This window comes from Balaenoptera borealis (assembly GCF_965194805.1).
Source record: "Balaenoptera borealis genome assembly, chromosome: 1".
Lineage (NCBI taxonomy): Eukaryota > Metazoa > Chordata > Mammalia > Artiodactyla > Balaenopteridae > Balaenoptera > Balaenoptera borealis.
The window spans coordinates 159,223,052-159,247,008 of NC_138860.1; the positions used below are offsets into that span (position 1 = coordinate 159,223,052).

General features: G+C 43.6%; 1 protein-coding gene across 1 annotated transcript; it reads right to left on the bottom strand.

Annotated features, from left to right (window-relative positions):
• Positions 1 to 16,876: 16,876 nt before the first annotated feature.
• Positions 16,877 to 21,874, bottom strand: ZNF691 (zinc finger protein 691). The gene is made up of 2 exons (XM_082352590.1): positions 21,784 to 21,874; positions 16,877 to 18,370 (listed from the first exon to the last, which is right to left on the bottom strand). The coding sequence occupies exon 2, from the start codon at positions 18,359 to 18,361 to the stop codon at positions 17,504 to 17,506; it is 858 nt and encodes a 285-aa protein (XP_082208716.1). The 5' UTR covers positions 18,362 to 18,370; positions 21,784 to 21,874; the 3' UTR covers positions 16,877 to 17,503.
• Between the last annotated feature and the right edge of the window lie 2,083 nt (positions 21,875 to 23,957).

A 23,957-nucleotide genomic window follows, 5' to 3' on the forward strand; every position in this document is an offset into this window, starting at 1 on the left:
GCCATTTTGTTCATTGTTTTCTGCCTGTCTTGTGACTATTTTGTCCTCTTTTACTCTCTTTCTGCCTTTCTTGTGTGTTGTTGATTTTTTGCATTGACATTCTTTGATTCCTTTCTCATTTTCTTTTGTGTATCTTCCATAGGTATGTTTTGTGTGCGTGGTTACCATGGGGCTTACACAAAACATCTTATAATAACCTGTTCTAAGCTGATAACAATTTAACTTTAATAGCATATATAAATTCTTTTGAGATTGGATCAAGATGGTGGAGTAGAAGGACGTGTGCTCACTCCCTCTTGCGAGAGCACCGAAATCACAACTAACTGCTGAACAATCATCAACAGGAAGACACTGGAACTCACCAAAAGAAACCCCACATCCAAAGACAAAGGAGAAGCCGCAATGGGATGGTAGGAGGGGCGCAATCACAATAAAATCAAATCCCATAACCGCTGGGTGAGTGACTCACAAACTGGAGAAAAATTATACCATGAAGTCCACACTGGAGTGAAGGTTCTGAGCCCCACGTCAGGCTTCCCAACCCAGGGGTCTGGCAACGAGAGGAGGAATTACCAGAGAATCAGACTTTGAAGGCTAGCAGGATTTGACTGCAGGACTTCGATAGGACTGGGAGAAACAGAGACTCCACTCTTAGAGGGCACACACAAAGTAGTGTGCACATCAGGACCCAGGGGGAAGGAGAAGTGACCCCATAGGAGACTGAACCAGACCTACCTGCTAGTGTTGGAAGGTCTCCTGCAGAGGCAGGGGGTGGCTGTGGCTCACTGCGGGGACAAGGACATTGGCAGCAGAAGTTCTGGGAAGTACTCCTTGGCAGGAGCCCTCCCAGAGTCCACCATCAGCCCCATCAAAGAGCCTGTAGCCTCCAGTGCTGGGTTGCCTCAGGCCAAACAACCAACAGGGAGGGAACTCAGCCCCACCCATCAGCAAACAAGCGGATTAAAGTTTTACTGAGCTCTGCCCACCAGAGCAACACCCAGCTCTACCCATCACCAGTCCCTCCCATCAGGAAGTTTGCACAAGCCTCTTAGATAACCTCATCCACCAGAGGGCAGACAGCAGAAGCAAGAAGAACTACAGTCCTGCAGCCTGTGGAACGAAAACCACACTCACAGAAAGACAGACAAAATGAAAAGGCAGAGGACTTTGTACCAGATGAAGGAACAAGATAAAACCCCAGAAAAACAACTAAATGAAGTGGAGATAGGCAACCTTCCACAAAAAGGATTCCAAGTAATGATACGAAGATGATCCAGGACCTCAGAAAAAGAATGGAGGCAAAGATCGAGAAGATGCAAGAAATGTTTAACAAAGACGTAGAAGAATTAAAGAACAAACAAACAGAGATGTACAATACAATAACTAAAATGAAAAATACACTAGAAGGAATCAACAGGAGAATAACTGAGGCAGAAGAATGGATAAGTGACCTGGAAGACAGATGGTGGAAATCACTGCCATGGAACAGAATAAAGAAAAAAGAATGAAAAGAAGTGAAGACAGCCTAAGAGACCTCTGGGACATTAAACGCACCAACATTTGCATTACAGGGGTCCCAGAAGGAGAAGAGAGAGAAAGGACCCGAGAAAATATTTGAAGAGATTATAGTCAAAAACTTCACTAACATGGGAAAGGAAATAGCCACCCAAGTCCAGGAAGCACAGAGAGTCCCAGGCAGGATAAACCCAAGGAGAAACATGCCGAGACACATAGTAATCAAATTGACAAAAATTAAAGATAAAGAAAAATTATTAAAAGAAACAAGGGAAAAATGACAAATAACATACAAGGGAACTCCCATAAGGTTAACAGCTGATTTCTCAGCAGAAACTCTACAAGCCAGAAGGGAGTGGCACAATATATTTAAAGTGATGAAAGGGAAGAACCTACAACCAAGATTACTCTACCCAGCAAGGATCTCATTCAGATTCAACAGAGAAATCAAAAGCTTTACAGACAAGCAAAAGCTAAGGGGATTCACCACCACCAAACCAGCTCTACAACAAATGCTAAAGGAACTTCTCTACGTGGGAAACACAAGAGAAGAAAAGGACCTACAAAAACAAACCCAAAACAATTAAGAAAATACTAATAGGAACATACATATCGATAATTACCTTAAATGTGAATGGATTAAATGCTCCAACCAGAAGACACAGGCTCCCTGAATGGATACAAAGACAAGACGCATCTATATGCTGTCTACAACAGACCCACTTCAGACCTAGGGACACATACAGACTGAAAGTGAGGGGATGGAAAAAGATATTCCATGCAAATGGAAATCAAAACAAAGCTGGAGTAGCAATGCTCATATCAGATAAAATACACTTTAAAATAAAGAACATTACAAGAGACAAGGAAGGACACTACATAGTGATCAAGGGATCAATCCAAGAAGAAGATATAACAATTATAAATATATATGCACCCAGCATAGGAGCACCTCAATACATAAGGCAAATGTTAACAGCTATAATAAAGAGGAAATTGACAGTAACACAATAATAGTGGGGGACTTTAACACCTCACTTACACCAATGGAAAGATCATCCAGACAGAAAATTAATAAGGAAACACAAGCTTTAAATGACACAATAGACCAGAGAGATTTAATTGATACTTATAGGACATTCCATCCAAAAACAGCAGATTACACTTTCTTCTCAAGTGCATATGGAACATTCTCCAGGATAGATCACATCTTGGGTCACAAATCAAGCCTCGGTAAATTTAAGAAAATTGAAATCATATCAAGAATCTTTTCTGACCACAACGCTATGAGATTAGAAATCAATTACAGGGAAAGAAAACGTAAAAAACACAAACACATGGAGGCTAAATGATACATTACTAAATAACCAAGAGATCACTGAAGAAATCAAAGAGGAAATCAAAAATACACAGAGACAAATGACGACGAAACGAAAACATGACAATCCAAAACCGATGGGATGTAGCAAAAGCAGTTCTAAGAGGGAAGTTTATAGCAATACAATCCTACCTCAAGAAACAAGAAAAATCTCAAATAAACAATCTAACCTTACACCTAAAGGAATGAGAGAAAGAAGAACAAACAAAACCCAAAGTTAGTAGAAGGAAAGAAATCATAAAGATCAGAGCAGAAATAAATGAAATAAAAACAAAGAAAACAATAGCAAAGATCAATAAAACTAAAAGCTGGTTCTTTGAGAAGATAAACAAAATTGATAAACCTTTAGCCAGACTCATCAAGAAAAAGAGGGAGAGGACTCAAATCAATAAAATTAGAAATGAAAAAGAAGAAGTTGCAATGGACACCATAGAAATACAAAGCATCATAAGAGATTACTACAAGCAACTCTATGCCAATAAAATGGACAACCTGGAAGAAATGGACAAATTCTTAGAAAGATATAACTTTCCAAGTCTGAACCAGGAAGAAACAGAAAATATGAACAGACCAATCACAAGTAATGAAATTGAAACTGTGATTAAAAATCTTCCAACAAACAAAAGTCCAGGACCAGATGGCTTCACAGGTGAATTCTATCAACATTTAGAGAAGAGCTAACACCCATCCTTTTCAAACTCTTCAAAAAATTGCAGAGGAAGGAACACTCCCAAACTCATTCTATGAGGCCACCATCACCCTGATACCAAAACCAGACAAAGATACTACAAAAAAAGAAAATTACAGACCAGTATTACTGATGAATACACATGCAAAAATCCTGAACAGAATAGTAGCAAACAGAATCCAACAACATATTAAAAGGATCATACACCATGATCAAGTGGGATTTATGCCAGGGATGCAAGGATCCTTCAATATATGCAAATCAATCAATGTGATACACTATATTAACAAATTGAAGAATAAAAACCATATGATCATCTCAATAGATGCAGAAAAAGCTTTTGACAAAATTCAACACCCATTTATGATAAATACTCTCCAGAAAGTGGGCATAGAGGGAACCTACCTCAACATAATAAGGGCCATGTATGACAAACCCACAGCAAAAATCATTCTCAATGGTGAAAAACTGAAAGCATTTCCTCTAAGATCAGGAAGAAGACAAGGATGTCCACTCTCACCACTATTATTCAACATATTTTTGGAAGTCCCAGCCATGGCAATCAGAGAAGGAAAAGAAATAAAAGGAATACAAATGGAAAAGAAGAAGTAAAACTGTCACTGTTTGCAGATGACATACTATACATAGATAATCCTAGAGATGCTACCAGAAAACAACTAGAGCTAATCAATAAAGTTAATTGTAAAGTTGCAGGATACAAAATTAATGCACAGAAATCTCTTGTGTTCCTATACACTAACAACAAAAGATCAGAAAGAGAAATTAAGGAAACAATCCCATTCACCACTGCAACTAAAAGAATAAAATACCTAGGAATAAACCTTCCTAAGGAGGTAAAAGACCTGTACTGAGAAAACTATAAGACACTGATGAAAGAAATCAAAGATGACACAAACAGATGGAGAGATATACCATGTTCTTGGATTGGAAGAATCAATATTGTGAAAATGACTATACTACCCAAAGCAATCTACAGATTTAATGCAATCCCTGTCAAATTACGAATGGCATTTTTTACAGAACTAGAACAAAAAATCTTAAATTTGTATGGAGACACAAAAGACCCTGAATAGCTAAAGCAATCTTGAGGGGAAAAAAAACAGAGCTAGAGGAATCAGACTCCCTAACTTCAGACTATACTACAAAGCCACAGTAATGAAGACAATATGGTACTGGCACAAAAACAAAAATACAGATCAATGGAACAGGATAGAAAGCCCAGAGATAAACCCATGCACCTATCAACTAATCCATGACAAAGGAGGCAAGGATATACAGTGGAGAAAAGACAGTCTCTTCAATAAGTGGTGCTAGGAAAACTGGACAGCTACATGTAAAAGAATGAAATTAGAACACTCCCTAACACCATACACAAAAATAAACTCAAAATGGATTAAAGACCTAAATGTAAGACCAGACACAATGAAACTCTTAGAGGAAAACACAGGAAGAACACTCTTTGACATAAATCACAGCAAGATCTTTTTTGACCCACCTACTAGAGTAATGGAAATAAAAACAAATATAAACAAATGGGACCTAATGAAACTTAAAAGCTTTTGCACAGCAAAGGAAACTATAAACAAGATGAAAAGACAACCCTCAGAATGGGAGAAAATATTTGCAAACGAATCAACGGACAAAGGATTAATCTCCAAAATTTATAAACAGCTCATGCAGCTCAATATTAAAAAAAAACAAAATATCCAATAAAAAAATGGGCAGAAGACCTAAATAGACATTTCTCCAAAGAAGACATACAGATGAAAAGCTGCTCAACATCACTAATTTTTAGAGAAATGCAAATCAAAACTACAATGAGGTATCACCTCACACCAGTTAGAATGGGCATCATCAGAAAATCTACAAACATCAAATGCTGGAGAGGGTGTGGAGAAAAGGGAACCCTCTTGCACTGTTGGTGGGAATGTAAATTGATACAGCCACTATGGAGAACAGTATCGAGGTTCCTTAAAAAACTAAAAATAGAATTACCATATGACCCAGCAATCCCACTACTGGGCATATACATCCAGAGAAAACCATAATTCAAAAAGACACATGCACCCCAATGTTCATTGCAGCACTATTTACAATAGCCAGGTCATGGACGCAACCTAAATGCCCATTGACAGACGAATGGATAAAGAAGATGTGGTACATATATACAATGGAATATTACTCAGCCATAAAAAGGAACGAAATTGGGTCATTTGTAGATTCATGGATGGACCTAGAGACTGTCATACAGAGTGTAGTAAGTCAGAAAGAGAAAAACAAATATGGAATATTAACGCATATATGTGGAATCTAGAAAAATGGTACAGATGAACCGGTTTGCAAGGCAGAAGTAGCAACACAGATGTAGAGAACAAACGTATGGACACCAAGGGGGGAAAGTGGGGGGGCGGTGGTGGTGGGATGAACTGGGAGGTTGGGATTGACATATATACAGTAATATGTATAGAATAGATAACCAAAAAGAACCGGCTGAAAAAAAAATAAAATAAAAATTCAAAAAAAAAAACAAAACTCCTTTGCATCTCTCCACCCCTACTTTATACTGATGTCAAATTACATCTTTATATAAATTGTATCCATTAACATAGTTTTATAGTTACAGTTATTTTTATGCTTTTGTCTTTTAAATTCTATACTGAATTAAAAGTGCTTTTCATAACACCACTACAGTATTATAGAATTTTCTATTTGTCTATATTTTTATCTTTACCAACAAGCTGTATATTTTTATATGCTTTTTTGTTTCAACTTGCAGACTCCCTTTAGCTTTTCTGATAAGGCAGGACTAGTAGGGATGAATTTCCACAGCTTTTGTTTATCTAAGAAAGTCTTTGTCTTTCATTCTGAAAGACAGTTTTTCCAGATACAGTATTATTGGTTGGCAGGTTTCTTTTTTTCTTTCAGCACCTTGAATGTATTATTCCACTCACTTCTGGTTTGTACAGTTTCTCCTAGAAATACATCAGTAATCTTATGGGAGCTACCTTGTATGTAACAAGTTGCTTTTCTATTGCTGCTTTCAAGATTCTCTCTTTATCTTTGACTTTTGACAGTTTGATTATAATGTGTCTTGGTGTAAGCCCCTTTGGAGTCATCATACTTGGAGTCCTTTGAGCATATTCGAATTTGGATGTCTAATTCCTTCTTCAGTTTTGGGAGATTTTTGACCATTATTTCTTCAAATATGCTTTCTGTCCTGTTCTCTCTCTTTTCTCTTTCTGGAATTCCCATAATGCATATATTGGTCTACTCTACGGTGTCCCATAAGTCCCTTAGGCTTTCTTCACTTTTCTTCATTCTTTTTAATTTTTGTTCCTATGACTCTAAATAATTTCAAATGACCTTCTTTGAGTTTGATGATTCTTTCTTGTTTGATCAAGTGTGCTGTTGAACCCCTCTAATAAGTTTTCAATTCACTTATTGTATTCTGCAGCTCCAGAATTTGTTTGGTTCTTTTTAATAGTTTCTGTCTCTTTGTTGATATCCTCATTTGGACGGGCTTCTGTCAGGGGAAGACCTTTAATAATTAACCTGACTAGAGATTCTGGGGAATCTCTGAAAACTTTTTTGGTGGATGTGACTTCTCTGAGCTTGTGCAGCTAATTTTCCAATTACAGAGGTCTGCTTGTTTCTTTTTCAGGTTTCTTTTTCATAATCTCTTGCTCCCTCTGGTGTCTGTCTGTGGTACTGAAAGTTCTCTGGTGCTACAGCGTCAAGCCACCTCACTCAGCAGCATCCCAAAGTATGTTGTGCTTAGTGGCATCCGAAGTATTTTGGCTCCCCATCAGTACTGCAAATCAAGAGAGACAGAAACCAGTCCCTCGGGCAACCCTCTGAAAAGCCAGAACGTTGAATGCATATCCCACTCTTCTTCCCACCCTCACCCCAACCCCTTGAAAAACAACCCAAGTTGAGCTGTGCCTGCTTGTGGGTTTCTGGAGTTCTCGAAAAGTTATTTTGGTCCATACATTGTTGTTAAGCTGGCATCTCTGTTGAGGACTGACATTTGGGACTTCCTATTCCACTATCTTGCTGAAATCACTGCCTTATCTCTTTCTTGTAATATGGTATTTTATCTAAAACAGCATCTAATTTTGGAGATGTTAAAATGTGGAGGAAAAATGACCAATGGCAAGAGTAAGACATCATATATAGTAAGATGAGCCACAGTCTTGTTATGGCAGAAATTCACCTCTAAGTATTAGGATGAAAGATTAGGGTGCTGTAATAAAGAGACCAGACAACACAGTGGCTTGGAGTACAAAAAAAGTGTGTTTCTCTCTCACTAACAGTTTTGAAATGTGTATCCAAGTGAATGGGGTAGCATTGCTACATGCTAAATTCAAAAACCCAGTTCTTTTTATCCTGTTGCTCTGCCATCCACTAAGATGCAATATCTGGGACATACTTATACTAAAAATGATTCATTGTTTATCTGAAATTCAAATTTAACTGGGTACCTTGTGTTTTATCTGGCAAGTCTACACTAGGACATTGTATAGTCTGCAACCATCAAAGCTGGGCTCCTGCAGGTTACAGCTGGTAAAAAGGGGAAAGAAAATAATGTGAAGGCATGCCTGCTTTCCTGAGGGTCTAGGCCCAGGAATGTCATATACCATTTCTGCTCATTTTCCATTGGCAAGAACTTAAATTATAGGATTATACCTAACTACAAAGGAGACTAGGAAATGTTAGTTAGTTAAGTGCGCCCAATAAAAAAGGTGAACAGATTTTGGAGGACAACCAGCAGTCTTCATCATAAGAAGTTGATTTTCTGTGTCCTTTATTTCTTCTTTCCCTATCTCTGTATTTTTGCCTTATATTTTAGGGGATTTTCTTGATGTTATCTCCCAAGTGGTTTCTTGAATATCTTACTTTAGCTATCATATGCTTAATATCCAAAAGTTATTTCTGATTTTCCAATTGGTCTCTTTCCACTAGCAACCTTTCTTGTTCTATGGAGGTAGTCTCTTCCCAGATCTTCCTGAGGATATCATTAAAGTTTTTAAAGATTCTACTGTGCCAGAGAGCCCAGAAATAAACCCACACCTTCAAGGTCAATTAATCTACAACGAAGGAGGTGAGAATATACAATGGGGAAAAGACAGTCTCTTCAATAGGTGGTGCTGGAAAACTGGACAGCTACATGTAAAAGAATGAAATTAGAACATTCTCTAACACCATATACAAAAATAAACTCAAAATGGATTAAAGACCTAAATTTAAGGCTAGAAACCATAAAACTACTAGAAGAAAACATAAGTAGAACACTCTTTGATATAAATCATAGCAATATTTTTTTGGATCTCCTAAGGCAAAGGAAACAAAAGCAAAAACAAACAAATGGGACCTAATTAAACTTAAAAGCTTTTGCACAGCAAAGGGAACCTCAACAAAATGAAAAGACAACCTACTGAATGGGAGAAGACATTTGCAAATGATATGACCAATAAGGGGTTAATATACAAAATATATAAACAGCTCATACAACTCAATATCAAAAAAACAAACAACCCAATTTCAAAATGGCCAGAAGACCTAAACAGACATTTTTCCAAAGAAGATATACAGATGGCCAACAGGCACATGAAAAGATGTTCAACATCATTACTCATCAAAGAAATTAAAACACAATGAGATATCACCTCACACCTGTCAGAAAGGCTATCATCAAAAAGACCACAGATAACAAATGTTGGTGAGGATGTGGAGAACAGGGAACCCTGTACACTGTTGGTGGGATGTAAGTTCGTGCAGCCACTGTGAAAAACAATATGGAGGTTTCTCAAAAAAACTAAAAATAGAACTACCATATGACCCAGCAATTCCACTCCTGATATATAGCTGAAAAAAAAAAAAACAACCCACTAATTCAAAAAGATACATGCACCTCAATGTTTGTAGCAGCATTATTTACAATGCCCAAGGTGTGGAAACAAGTTAAGTGTCCATCAACAGATGAATGGATAAAGAAGATGTGGTATATATATACTATGGAATATTAGCCATAAAGAATGAAATTTTGCCATTTGCAGCAACATGGATGGACTCAGACACTATTATACTTACTGAAGTAAATCAAATACTGTATGTTATCCCTTATATGTGAAATCTAAAAAAATAACACAAATGAATGAATATAACAAAACAGAAGCAGAGTCACAGATACAGAAAACAAACTAGCGGTTACCAGTGGGGAGAGGGAAGAGGGAGGGGCAAGATAGGGATAGGGGATTAAGTTACTAACTACTACATATAAAGTAAATAAGCTACAAGGATATATTGTACAGCACAGAGAATATAACTAATGTTTTATAATAACTTTAAATGAAGTATAATCTATAAAAATTCTGAATCACTATGTTGTACACTGGAAACTCATATAATATTATAATCAACTATACCTCAATTTTTAAAAAAAGATTCTACTGTGCCATTAAAACTTTCTGTTGCCTAGAGTCACTTATTCTGTTTATCTTGTCTCTCTCTTATGCTTTTAGTTGTCTTTATAATTCTGGTCCTCCTGGTTGCATGTTTATGGAATAACAGACCAACAATCTTAGTAACTGAGCTGGTGTCTTCTGTTGCTGTATATTTCCTCTGTTTCCCTGTATCTGTTTCCCTGAGACAGAACATGAAGGACTTTTGGTAGTAGGGTTTTCTGGCAGGCATTACTGTAGGGTGAGTGTGTGGGTGATTGTTGGGGGAAAGGGTGGGGGGAGGGTTTATAAATGTCACAATAACAAAAGTTTTATTCTGGGATGTCAACACATTAAACACCCTAGATTTCTCCTGGGGACTTCCTGGATTTCTATAGAATGAGCCTTCTTGGTTTTGCTGTGTGTGTGTGTGTGTGTGTGTGTGTGTGTGTGTGTGTGTGTGTATGTGTGTGTGTGTGTGTTTTGCTTGTCTGGAAGTAAGTGCCAATCACTCTCCATTTTGAAGGTAAAGGGGTTAGGGGGTGACGGGTACAAGCTTCTGCATAGACAGACTTTCTACAGATGCCCTTGTTTTTAGGTCCACTTTTCATGTCTGTCTCAGCACTTGCTGGTTATGAGTTCAGAGCCTCTCTGGGATCTTGCCAGAAAGACTGGCTCTCACTCCCATTGCCTACCTTCTGGGCTATGGCTTCCTCCACTCTGTTGAGCAACCAGTGTACTGTCATTTACTTCTAGAAATTTGTTGAAGTCTCTACACTTGCCACCCCTCTTCCCTGCCATTCTCTTTGCTGTTACGTGTTAATATTCCTATTCTGTCATTTTAATGAAGGTCTCAAAAGGAAGGGGAAACAACCACTTGTGCTCACACTACTGTCTTGAACTTTAATATGTTTACATGCTTTGCAAATCTTCAAGGGCATTTATTTGTTTGGGTTTTTTACAGCTGCTTTTTTTGGGGTGGGTGTACCACCGTTAAGTGGTGAGACCTTGTTCTGCTGAGCCCCTTGATGTGTTTTTGTATACAAATTAGTATCAGAGGCTGAGGAAAGCTAAACAGCTTTTTATAATAGAGTAAAACAACCTGGAATTTCCATGGCAATGTGGGGGAGAAGGGGTAAGGACAGCGATGGGAAGAAAGAAGAGCAGGGACTTCCCTTGTGGTCCAGTGGGTAAGACTCTGCACTCCTAATGCATGGGACCCGGGTTCAATCCCTGGTCGGGGAACTAGATCCTGCATGCTGCAACTATGAGTCCGCATATCGCAACTGTGAGTTCTCATGCCTTCGCATGCCGCAACGAAGACCCTGCATGCCACAACTAAGACCCAGCACAGCCAAAATAAATAAACTTTTTTTTTAAAAAAAAAAGAAGAGCAAGTTAGTCACACACCATGGTGTGACCTCTCCCCAAGACTCCCAATCTCTTCAAGGGATTCTAAACGTACAAAATGCTTGGTATGACATAACTTCTCAGGGAACCCATGAAGGTGCTTAGTTCTGTGATAAGGCAAATGGGGACAAAATAGATGATGAAATAAAATTCATATTTTATGGTAAGACAAGAAAAATTAAAATAACATTTTTCTTTTTTCCTCCTCCCTCCCCTTTAGTGTGTGTCGTGCACCTGCACTAACCAGACCTCATTAGGAGATAACATTCCTTGTTAATCTCATTAAGGGTCATAACTCCTTGGGAGATAACCTTCCTTCTTAATCTTGTAAGGGCCCATGATGACCCATGACCCACTACTTGCTTTGTACACGTAGATCTGGATTGTGTAAACTGTCAATAATACGTCACTTAATGTACAGCCCTCTGTCTCAGAAACTTATATAACTGAGCTTTGACCTCTAACGGGTGGAACAGTTCCCAGAGCTTTCTGAGAGGCTGTTCCCGGGTCATAATACCCAGTTCGGCTCTAATAAAATTTTCCATTTCTTTCTTAGATCGACTGATTAATTTTTTGTCAACACAGAGAAGGACTGCACGGACCACAGGAACCTCAGGCAAGAGACCATGAGAGCATAAGGGCCAGGAATCTGCAGAAATTGTGGCGGGTTTGGACTCTCCCGTGCTGTGGCTTTGGCAAGGCTCTGAGGCAATCAGAGAGCTCTCTGTGGGTTGGGAGGCCCCAGCTGGCACCTGGCTTCTATATACACGTTCCCGACTTACTTGCCCCCTTTAGTTCATACTCCACACTAGCCTGGTGTTCTTCCTACAGGGTGAATGCGATCATGCCATCCCTCGGCTTTAAAATTCTCTACCGTCCACAATCTGAAATTCTTTATCCTGGCATCCAACACCCTTCATGACCTGGCCTCCAACTACCTAACAAGCCTCATCTCCTCCTCACACAGGACAATCTTCACTACCTCAAATGTTTCACCATTCCCTAAAACACTAAGGCTTCCCTTCCATCGGAAATAGGCTTCCTCTTCTTTACCTAGTAAACACTTACTCATTCTCCAAGACCAAATTCAATCCCTCTCTCAGCCTTCTCCTCCCCTGCAGTTAGCCATCCCACCTCTGTTCCCCCAACACCTTGATCAGAAGGGAGTTTCTCTTCCTCTGAGTTCCTTGCAGGAAGGACTGTGTCTTTCTCACTTTTGGGGCCCAATGACTAGTACAGGCCAGGTTAGGGCCCTCCCCGGGGCTCCCACAGCCCCCCGGGCACAACTGTAATGACACCTATCATCCTGCCCTGGAACTCTGGGTTTAAGTGCCAATCTCCTGCACTCAAAGGGAGAAACTCGGGAAAACAGAGTAGAAATTACTTTTTTGAGAGGGAAATTTATACTTAAAAAGGAAATCTCCATTTGTTAAGGGTGTCTACCTCGCCGCATTTGGAGGAGGAGATGACTAAATCATAAGAGAATGTTATCAATGGAGAAGGCAGAGACTTAATCTGCATAGCAAATCTTACCTTTGTTTACCCTGCTTTTCCTGGTAACTTCCCATAACTTGCTTCCTCTCCCACCCTCACCTTTCTTTATTTCATATTTGGCTAAAGATGGTTTAGGCCACCTGGGCAAGTTAACTTATTTTCCCTGGGTGTCTCCCAGGTATACGTGAGGTATACACATGAATAAACTTCTGTTTTTCTCTTGTTAATCTGTCTCTTGTTACACGGGTCTCAGCCAAGAACTCTGAAGGGTAAAGGGACAGTTGTTTTTCACCCCCTACAAGGGGGACAGCTACCTGGGGCCGAGAGGCTCCCCCCTCTCCCACCTGTCACTAGCCCGCTACTGCAGGTGAAGGAGCTCTGTGGGCTGTACCCTGGTCTGGCGTCTCAACCCAGGACTTGAGAGCATTATTGGTGGAAATTAAACCCAGGGTGGGAGCCTCAGGCCAGTAGGCTGAGGCCTTGGACAGTGTCCCAGAGCAGGGGGAAGAGAAAGTCCTGCAGCTTCTCAGAGTCAGATAAAGAGAAAGAAGAGCAAGCCCCGTTTGTCCTAGGGTCCCGAAACACCCTGGGGACAAGAGCAGGACATTGCACTGCCCTGGAGATGCCCTATGGGGAGGGAGAACAAGAAGGAGCTTCACAGGGCTCCAGCCGATCCCTCTGTCCTTGTCCAGACTTCTCCCCAGCAGACCTTATCCTCAGCAGCTTTGCCTTGGCTCTGTACACCCCATCTTTCCCAGGAGCGTCGATTCCTAGGCCCAGCCAAACAACCATGAGAGAGATGTGACAGAACTACATCCTTCTGGGATGGGACCACTCTAAGGAGTAGCCGGAACTGACAGGGAGCGGGGGTCCAGGGAGCAAGGCTTAACGACAATGCAGTCATTAAGAAGGCATTAGTATGAGGCCTGGGTTGGTTAAAATCCCAGGTGAGCCACCTAGCAGCCATGTGACCTTAAATGAGCAAGTCACTTGATCTAACTGAACCTCAATTTCATCATCTGCAAAATGGAAACAATAATTACCTTGCAGAATTGTGAAGATTTAGAAATTAGGCTCAATAGTAAATGCTGTTATAATCACTATTTTCCAATACCCAGACGTGTGTAGGATTGGCTCCAGGCCTCTCTTCCAGGCTCTGACAAAAGCAATCCTGTAATTTGCCTGCACTACTGTATTGTGATCGTGAATGGGAAAGAAGTTATGTTACCCAAACAGTAATGGGTTAATGTCTCCCTGTTGACTAGAGACTCTGGGGAAATGCCTTGATTCCAAGAAGTGAGTATTGGATGGTAGGTGGCAAGGCCTGTGGGTAAAAGTGCACGTGGGTCTCTCCTTTCATCTGGGATCTCATAGCAGAAGGAACCCAGAACTTTCAGAGCAGAAAGAGACCAGGCATGACTGCCTGTTCCAACAGAAGTTGGGGTCCAGGGGCTCTGCCTATGGCTGTACTGATGTCCCTTGTACCTTTCCTATCACGGGGGATAGAGTTCAGGGGTCAAGTTCCTCCAGTGCTGAGGCAAGAAAGAGGGCCTGAACATAGGCTAAGTGTGCACAGCTTTTCCCTTCTCCCTGCCTACCCCCAACCTCCCTTCCCTGTTCTGGACCCTGTCGGGCATCCAGTTAAAACTCCCTTAGGTGAGGCGGGGAGAACCCCCTGCTTCCTGACACATAACAGCCGCTTGATAAATGTTGGTGGATGGAACTGAATTGCATGAAGGCCATAAGGTTGACGGGAGGGAAAGGGCTTCATGTGAATTCAGTCTAGGGGCAGGGAGCCTGCGGGTGGCCACCACACCAGGATCAAGTGCCAGGAGCTGATGAGGGCCCCACCCTTCCAGGTTTGCCTGTTGTTGAAACCTGACAGCCACTCCACATCAGAGAACACAGGAGCCACAACTTCACTGTCAGTATTCCTAGTAAACTAGGAGGAAGAGAGAGAGGAAGGAAGTGGGGAGGGAAGAAAGAAGGGGAGAGGAAAGGGAGAAGAAAGGGAAGAGGAAAAGGGAATGAAGGAGAAAATAAAGGAAGCTAGCAAAAAAGGAAGTCAGAGAGCGAATAAATGGACTAGTCAGGACTCAATAGCCTGGACCAACACAGAAAACCTAGCCTATGAACTTGGTCAAAAAAGGGCAAATGAGATCGGCCAGCAAGTTACGTCCCAAGATCAAAGCAGGTCCTGGGTCTCACTGGCAGCAGACTCCAAAAGAATCACAGCAGTTGTCACTAAGGCTCTGGGTCTGGAAGGATTACCAAGCTCCCCAGACTGAGAGGAGAACGGCAGACCTAGCTTGGTAATGAGCAAAATGAAGAGCTGGCCTTGGAATCAGACACACCTGATTGGAATCCCAGCTCAGCCATTAGGTCAGGTCATTTAACCCCTCAGAACTTCCTTATCTTGACAATGGGGATACTACTACTTTGCAGACTAGTCATGGAGATCAGAAATAATGGTGTATAATAACTGGCATTCAGTAGCTGTTAGATGGCAACTTTTTAAAGTTTTATTTATTTATTTTGGCAACATGGCATGCGGGATCTTAGTTCTTCAACCAGGGATCGAACCTGTGCCCCCTGCAGTGGAAGCACGGAGTCTTAACCACTGGACCTCCAGGGAAGCCCCTGGCAACTTCTATTATTAGGGAGCAATTCATACACGCAAGTTGGGTGACTATATGTTTAAAATATTTTGTATGGAGATTTTCAAGGAGCAGGAAAATGTATATGAAATAAAAGTGCTTTGTAAACTGAAAAGGATCCTACAAAATGTCAGGGAATTGTTTGGGAAGTCGTCTTTTACGGTTAGAAAAAATACAGGTTTTGGGTTTGGGTAGAAGTAGGTTAGGTTCCTGACCCTGCCACTGACTGGCCATGTAAGCCTGTTTCTGCATCTGTCAAATGTGGGTAAATCTTACTTGACAGGGTTGTTGTGAGAATAGGATGATGACTGGCATATCCCTTCCTGGGGAGGCGGCAAGATCCCGTGTGATAGGTCAGGTCATCAGCAGTGCCAGAGTCACATTCTGCCAACTGGCTACAAATGAGGAGGGCCCCTCACTCTGGAAGAGCAGGGCTCCAGACTGGCCAGAGAGATAGAGAGGGGTCTTTTGTATTTGTTGGAGGAAATCTGGATGAACACTAAACTTCCATGCAGAAAACACTGAACACTGCCATGCGGAGCCAGGCCTTCAGAAGGGCAGAAAGCCAGGCATGATCCCTAACAAGCTATCCCTAACAAGTGGTTCCGTTAGGAACTGAACTACTGCTACTAAGGGCAAAGGCCTTAGGTTCATCTTGTCCCACCCTTCACCCCCTATTCCCTGTCACTGTCATTTTTCCTAGGCACCGAATAAGTGTCAATCAATAATCAATCTAAAGTTGAAAAGGTTCTCATGCTTGGCACTGACATCCCACAGGGCAGAGGGTCCAGGGCTGTATCAAGAGGCCACGCTAACTCCCACTTGCAGGGAATCACTTGGTCCCAGGCCAGCCCCCTACGTGGCTCCTCCTTCGGAAGCCAGCAAGGTGAATGTAGTGAAAGAGCACCAGCTCAGAATCAAGGGAGGCCCAGGTCTGAACTCTGGCTCCGCCACACACCTGCTGTGCGACTTCACAGCGAGTGACTTCACCTTTCCTCACTTGTCTCATCTTACTCCCTTGCGGTTGCTGCGACAACTAAATGAGATAGAGAATGTGAAAGTGACCTGCAGAATCCAGGGCACAGAGTGGATGCTCAGTTGATATTCCTGCCTTCCCTCTCCCCTTCCTCCTCACAGACCTCAGAGTCAGCTGCTTCCTTTTGCTCTTCAGAGCAGCCACCCGTTCTTTCCGGGAATTCAACTCCCTTCCAGAGTGGCTGCGGTGCAACCACCTCCCCACTTCTTCGATGCCCCCAAATAAGTACACGGGTCCTTTTCATTAAAGGGTTTTACTGCTAACCCTGGGGAAACAGATGCATGTTGGGGCGGGGGTGACAAGTCAGAAACATGAGGGAGTGTGAGGGTCCCTGGATCATGGCTCCTTGAGGGCTTCCCTTTCATTCTGAAAGTAGGACCTCAGACCTCTTCTCTGGGCCAAGGGGGCCCCTTCCTCCCCTGCTCCTCCCAGCCCAGCTGAGGCACAGCAGGTGGGAACTAGTGGCCCACTGCCGTGTGCCCTAAGCGGTCCACATACTACACAGAGGACCTCCAGACAGGGATGCCCACCTCACAGGCACTTCCTCAAAGGCCAGGGGACGGTTGCCCAAATGATACGAGCATGTCCTAAGCCTACCTTATTTCTCTTTCACCCCAAGGAGGTGAAGCCAAGACGGGGTCCTCTGACTTTCTACCACAAGAAATCGGCCTGGAAAAAAGTGAAGATTTTTACTCAAGAGTCCCTTCTCAGGACTTCCTGGAGATCCTGGCTTCAGAGGCAACAGAAAACCATTCTCCAAAGTGGGAGGAAGGGCTTGAGGTCAAGGGGGCAGCAGGAGATCCTACAGATCTTTCTGCGCTAGGTTGGGGTCCCACGCTCTGCTCTCTCTCTTCCTCGCCCTCTTCAGCTGGCATCTTTCCCAGCCTGCTCTCCTCGGTGAGTTTTCTGGTGGCGGATGAGATTGGAGCTGCGGGAGAAGTGCTTCCCGCACAGCGTGCACCGGTAGGGCTTCTCGCCCCTGTGGGTCCTCTGGTGCGCCCCAAAGTTGGAGATGTCGCTGAAGGTCCGCCCGCACTCGGCGCACTCATAGGGCCGCTCACCCGTGTGGGTGCGGTGGTGCACGCCGAAGCTGGAGCTGTTGCTGAAGCTCTTCCCGCACTCGCAGCAGATGTAGGGCGCCGGCTCCAGGTGGGTCCGGTAGTGCACGGCCAGCGCCGAGCTCTGGCTGAAGCTCTTGCCGCAGATGTCGCAGCGGAAGGGCCGCCTGCCCAGGTGGTCCTGCTGGTGCGTGGTGAGGTCCGAGTGCCGCCGGAAGCTCTCCTCGCAGTTGGGGCACTTATAGTGCTTCTCCTCCAGGTGGATGCGCTCGTGCCGGATGCGGTTGGAGCTCCTCGAGAAGCTCTTGCCACACTCAGAACACTTGTAGGGTTTCTCGCCTGTGTGGATCCGCTGGTGTGTTCTCAGGTTGGAGGTATTATTGAAGGTTTTGCCACACTGGGCACATATAAAGGGCTTCTCATCGGCCTCGGGCCTCGGATGAGCAGAGAGGTCCTCTGGCTCTCCAGCGGGGACAGTGGCGTCCTGTGGTGGCTTCTCTGGATAGAGCCCTCGTGGCCCCTCTGACAGGCTTGCTCGCCCATGCTCTTTCTCCCCATCTGGGATCCAAGAACCCTCTGAGTCATCCACTCTCCAGGGCTTATTACCCCGTTCCCCTTCCTCAGGCAGGTGCTGTTCTGGGCTCTGCTCCTTCTCACTGCCCATCTCTGAACCCTGAGAATGAACACAAACGGCCAACACCTTTATTCCTTGGGTCAGGCCAGACCCCAGGGAATCTTTCATCCTGGTTGAAGGGGTGGGTATACACCATCCCTATGGAACCATTCGTCAGAAATAACCTCAATTAACTGGAATACTTGGATAGAATGCCTTTACTTACTTTCAAGTGACAAACTTCCACAGATATTTAAAGCTACCCACCAGAGCAAAAAGAAGGCCCCAGCTTTGTCCACCCCCAAAAGATATTTGTATGATTTGCATAATGTCACTTTTCTTAATACCACTAAACAATGACAGTCTAGACTCTAATTCACCTACAAGTAAAGGAGCTTCCATTTGGGGATGAGTTCAATTTTTCTGCCTAACTGTAAGTTAACTGAAATTCCCATTATGTTTAATCTTTTTTGAAAATCCTTCCTTAACAGTATCCACCTATTTGCCTGCTTTCAAAATGAAGATAACAGAATCTCGAATTCTTGAGGCTCTCCTACTCGTTTACAAGGCCCAGCTGTGAATCCTCTTACGTGTGCACTCCTTCCCTTCCCCAGACCTCACCACAGTCTAGCCAATAAAGGCTTAACATCTGGGTCCTCCAAGACCCACTGAGGGCCTGGGCTGTGTCTGTTCTGGTTGGTCAGTGCCCACTTCCACTCAAACACCACACACAGCAGTGTGTACACAGACGGTCTGACACAGAGACTCACACCACACACAGCCACACTCACATACCAAACACACTCAGCCACTCTCACAACACACACACATATCACACAGTCACACATACACGGTCACACACGTACATGCCACACACAGCCCTCCCACACACACAGCCACATTCATGGCTATACAATTACACACCATACACACATCCAGCTATACTCACACACCACACACAGTCTCCCAGACACACATTCCCTGCCCACCCCCACACACAGTGCCCAGCACAGGGCCTACTTATGCAAACATCAGCAAATGCTTGCTAAGCTGCACAGACTCCTTTGAGTTCTGACAGCCAAGGACAGGGAATGAGGGGAAGAAAGTACTGATAAGAGGAGAGTGGTATTTCCTCTGAACCTTGAAGAAATAACAGCATTTCAAAAGGCAGAGTGGGCTGGTGCAGATACTGTACAGAGTGACATGAACAAAGGGATGAGGGAGGGAAGCACAGACTGTGATGGGGCATTGATGATAGAAAATGAAAGCTTGATAACTGCTCCAGGTGGGGTCTGGTAATGGAAGGGACACCGACTAAATTTAGGGTTGGATTCCTATAGTGACACATACTGTCTTTACAACTCTGCAAATTACTCAACCACCCTGAGCCTCAACCTCCACATCACTAAAACTGTGACACCGACCGACACAGCAGGACTTTGTTAGAGAAAATGCCTATAATATGCTCAGTGTAAAGTGTGGCAGTACTAGTCATTCAGTACATGACAGCTGCAACTATAATTGTGGAAGACGCTACATGCTAGTCCTGTAAAGAATGCAAGAATGAAAAAGATCCCTTACATGATCTTGTTAGGAAAGAAAAAAATTCAATTAAAAAATGGTACAGTACATATAATCTAAAATGTGAAATACGGACAGTACCTTAAATCTTTAAGGAGTGGGGGGTCAGCAAACTTTCTGTAAAGGACCAGAGAGTATATATTTAGTAAATTTTGGGGGCCATAGGATCTCTGTTGCAGCTACTCAACTCTGCCATTGTATCATAAAAGCAGCCACAGAAAATCTGTAAATGATTGGGTGTGTCTGTTTTCATAAAACTTTATTTAAAAGCAGGGCAGGGATAAAGATGTAGACATAGAGAATGGACTTGAGGACACGGGGTGGGAGGAGGAAGCTGGGGCGAAGTGAGAGTAGCATTGACATATATACACTACCAAATGTAAAATAGTTAGCTAGTGGGAAGCTGCTGCATAGCACAGGGAGATCAGCTTGGTGCTTTGCAATGACCTAGAGGGGTGGGATAGGGAGGATGGGAGGGAGGCTCAAGAGGGAGGGGATATGAGGACATACGTATGCATATGGCTGATTCTCTTTGGTGTACAACAGAAACTAACACAGCATTGTGAAGCAATTACACTCCAATAAAGATCTATTAAAAAAAACCAAAAAAACAAACAAACAAACAAACAAAAAAAAAAGGAGGTGAAGTACAATTTACCAATCTCTATTAGAGAGTGCTTTTTCAAGAATCTAGATAAGTGATGTGAAAAATAATAGGCTTGCTTCACTTTCAAAAATGCAAAAAAAAATCAGAAACAATTTATTCCGATATTTATTCACTGTCTCCTGACCATCCTTTTAAAAATTACAACCCCTCCAAAAAAATAAATTTAAAAATTACGACCCCTTCCCCTTCACTCAGTCCCCCCTGCCCCACAGCACTTCGCCTCCTAACAGTCTGTTTTTTATGTCTACTATTTAGTATCGGCCTCCCCCCTGCAAAACGTAAGTCCCATGAGGGCCAGGTTCTTTGCTTTATTCATTAATATAACCCCAACTCCTATAGCAGTGGCAGTCATACCTAGTAGATCCTTAATAAATATTTGCTGAATGAATTGAATGAAGGCCGGGCCTGTCTCCAGAACCCATTTCATGCCTACTTGTGTCTATTCTCACCCACTATTCCTTAGCAATCTCCTAATTCCTGCCCACTTCCTCCTTTATGCACCCACAGAATCTTGTACTTGCTTTTACAGTGATTTGCAATTATCTGTTTACATGTCTATTTCCACTATTAGTTTATAAGCAACTTGAGGGCAGGGACTGGGTCATTCTGGTAATCTCTCCAGCACAAGGCCTGGTGCTCAAAACTTTTTTTAAGTACAAGTGAATGGATATGATCTAATTTACTTCCTACCGCTGCCCATCCCACCTAGGGCTCCAACGTCTGTCTTTATGCAGTGAGCTACATGGCCTCCTCACTACCAATCCTGCTATCCTGAGAACCCACAATATACCAAGCTCTGACTCTACCCAGGGCTGAATGCTGGGTCAAAAAAGAGCAAAAAGATTTAAGATTATAGTCACCACCCTAAAAGAGTTTATGGTACAGTGCAGTGAAATAGACCATGAACTCCAGAAACTCATACAGTGTAGAAGGTTAAGTTCCAGTGGAAGCAGGGAAATTGTAATCTGCCCAAGGGCACACAGCAAGTGAGGGGCAGAACTGGGAGCCATGCCCATCACTCCAAAGCCAGTGCTTTTAAGCACTACACCAGTATCGGAGGAAGAGGAGAGAAAGAGGGAAGGAAGGAAGGAAAGAAGGAACAGGGCCACGGTAGTTCTGATGACACAGGCATATCTCCCCGAAGAGATCAGGGATGAGCAGCCTGACGGAAAAGGTGGTCTTTGAGCTAGGACTTGCAGGATGGGTGAGCAACGTTGGGACTTACCGAGATGGGGAGCCCACCATCTACTGAGAAGACAGTGGCAGGTAAAGTAAAGAGGCTCGTACATATTACATTTCAGAGATTTCAGAGGAGAAAGGGGCCCATGGGGCTTGTCTTCCCAGGAGGCTCAGACGTACAGGGAGGACCAAAGGTGGAAGGGCCTGAGGCAGTGGAATAGGAGCCAGGTCTAAGAAGTTAGCGCCAAGAAGGTGGGGTTGTTGATCACAGATGCTGAAGACCAAAGGCCTGGGTTAGAGGGAAGAGGCCAAGCTGGAAAGCGGTCTGAAGGGCCGAAGTTCGGGGTCATTAGGATCAAGTCGAGAGCTGGGGGGGAGGAAGGGGAGAGAGGAGCTTGGAAAGATCAGGGAAACTGTGTTAAAGAACTGGGAATTGTACAGGGGAGGTGGATAAGGGGTGAGAGATAGAGAAGGACCAAAAGAGTCAGAGGGTCCGAGGAAACTGGTCAGGGTACCCGGCCCAAGAGGCTGGGTCGTGTGCAGCGGGGCGGAGTCTGAGTCTGAGGGCACGAGCGTTCTAGAGCACAGGAGCTGGGTTCAGACTTGCCGGCGGGCTTGGGGCCGGAGCGGTGGGAGAAAAGGAGAAGCTGACCCCAAAGGTATGGTCAGTGGAAGCGGGGCTGGACTACTCAAAGGCCAACAGAAGGGCGAGAAGGTAGAGGCTTGGGGCCAGCAGCCTGGTCGTGCAGGCCGGGAGAAGGGGTCAGGAGTTAGGGCGGAGGGACCACAGGGCCCCGTTTGCTCCCCACTGGGTCCGGGGAGCAAAGCCACAGCCCCAGCTGCCCGGTGAGAGGGAAGGGGCCACGTTTAGAGTCCCCCGCGACGCCATGCGCGCCTCCCCCGAACCGCCACCCCGGGCCCGACGCCGACCAACCTAGCTCCAGCCGTACGGTCAGGGACAGCACCGCCTCGGAGGGACGGGGGAAGGAGTCGGAACCGGATCCCTGATAGGATCCGCCCTGCCTCTCCAGGACTGGTTCCTGAGGGTTGCCCTTCCTTGCTATTGGCTATACTGGCTGCCACAAGGCAAGAAACCCGGGCAGGGCCGCCAGTAAGCTTTGGCCTCGGGCGTGGCCTGCTGGGAGTTGTAGTCCTGTGGAAGATGGTAGCCGCAGAGAAGAAATTCGAGTTTAGAATTTAGTGGTGGAGACTGGATTCCCTTTAAGGTCGTCGGATTTCCTTCTGCACTCTGGCGTTAAAAGCCCAACGTGCAGGGCCACCGGTCTGGGAAGTTGTAGAATATGTAGAGCTAACCCACATGACCTCCAAGGGGTTATGAATTCAGAGCTGCTTCTTTACTCTGAGTTGGCGACCCTTGATGGTCCTGTAGACATCCCGCGAAGCCAGAGTCCCGCGCCTCACTGGAGGTTTATAATTTAAAGCCAAAGGATTGTGGAACTGGAAGGGAGTCTATTTATTTATATTGATGTATAGTTGATTTACAATGTTGTGTTAGTTTCAGGTGTACAGCATAGTGATTTGGGGTAGTTGTTTGCAGATTATATTCCATTATATAGGTTATTACAAGATATTGTGTATAATTCCCTGTATGATACAGTAAATCCCTGTTGCTTATCTATTTTTTGGATACTAGTTTGTATCTGTTAATCCCATACTCCTAATTTGTCCCTCCCCCTGGAAGGGAGTTCAAAGATCAACTAATCCAATACATTTGTCAGAGAAGCTAAACGTTCTCTGTCCAAGGAACCACCTCCGGTTTCCCAAAGCCCCTGCGCAGGGTTTTTTCTGAGTGCTATTTAATTAAACCTGACTGTTGTTCATCAGTTCAGACACAACAAGACCACTAAGGCATATCCAGGATTAGGATTTTTTTTTCAGGTTTAACTTTTAAAAAAAAGTCTAATCAAATATGTATGCTAAAATTCTACACGCCTCTCATATCTTCGAGGTATTTCACTGCAAAGAGAAAACGGTATTGTCTTCAGAGCTAGATACACTAGATTTATGCTCCCAGTTCTACTACCTAGCCATTTAGAGCATTATTTCCTTATTGTAAGGATTAAATGAGTCAGGACTTCCCTGCTGGTCCAGTGGTTAAGACTCCACGCTTCAACTGCAGGATGCATGGGTTCGAACCCTGGTCTGGCCTGCAATGCAGTGCACTGCAGCCAAAAAAAAAAAAGAAGAAGAAGAAGAAAA

Excerpts from the sequence above, each read along its gene's own strand:
- ZNF691 (XM_082352590.1), bottom strand. The coding sequence starts at position 18,361 with ATGGGCAGTGAGAAGGAGCAGAGCCCAGAACAGCACCTGCCTGAGGAA.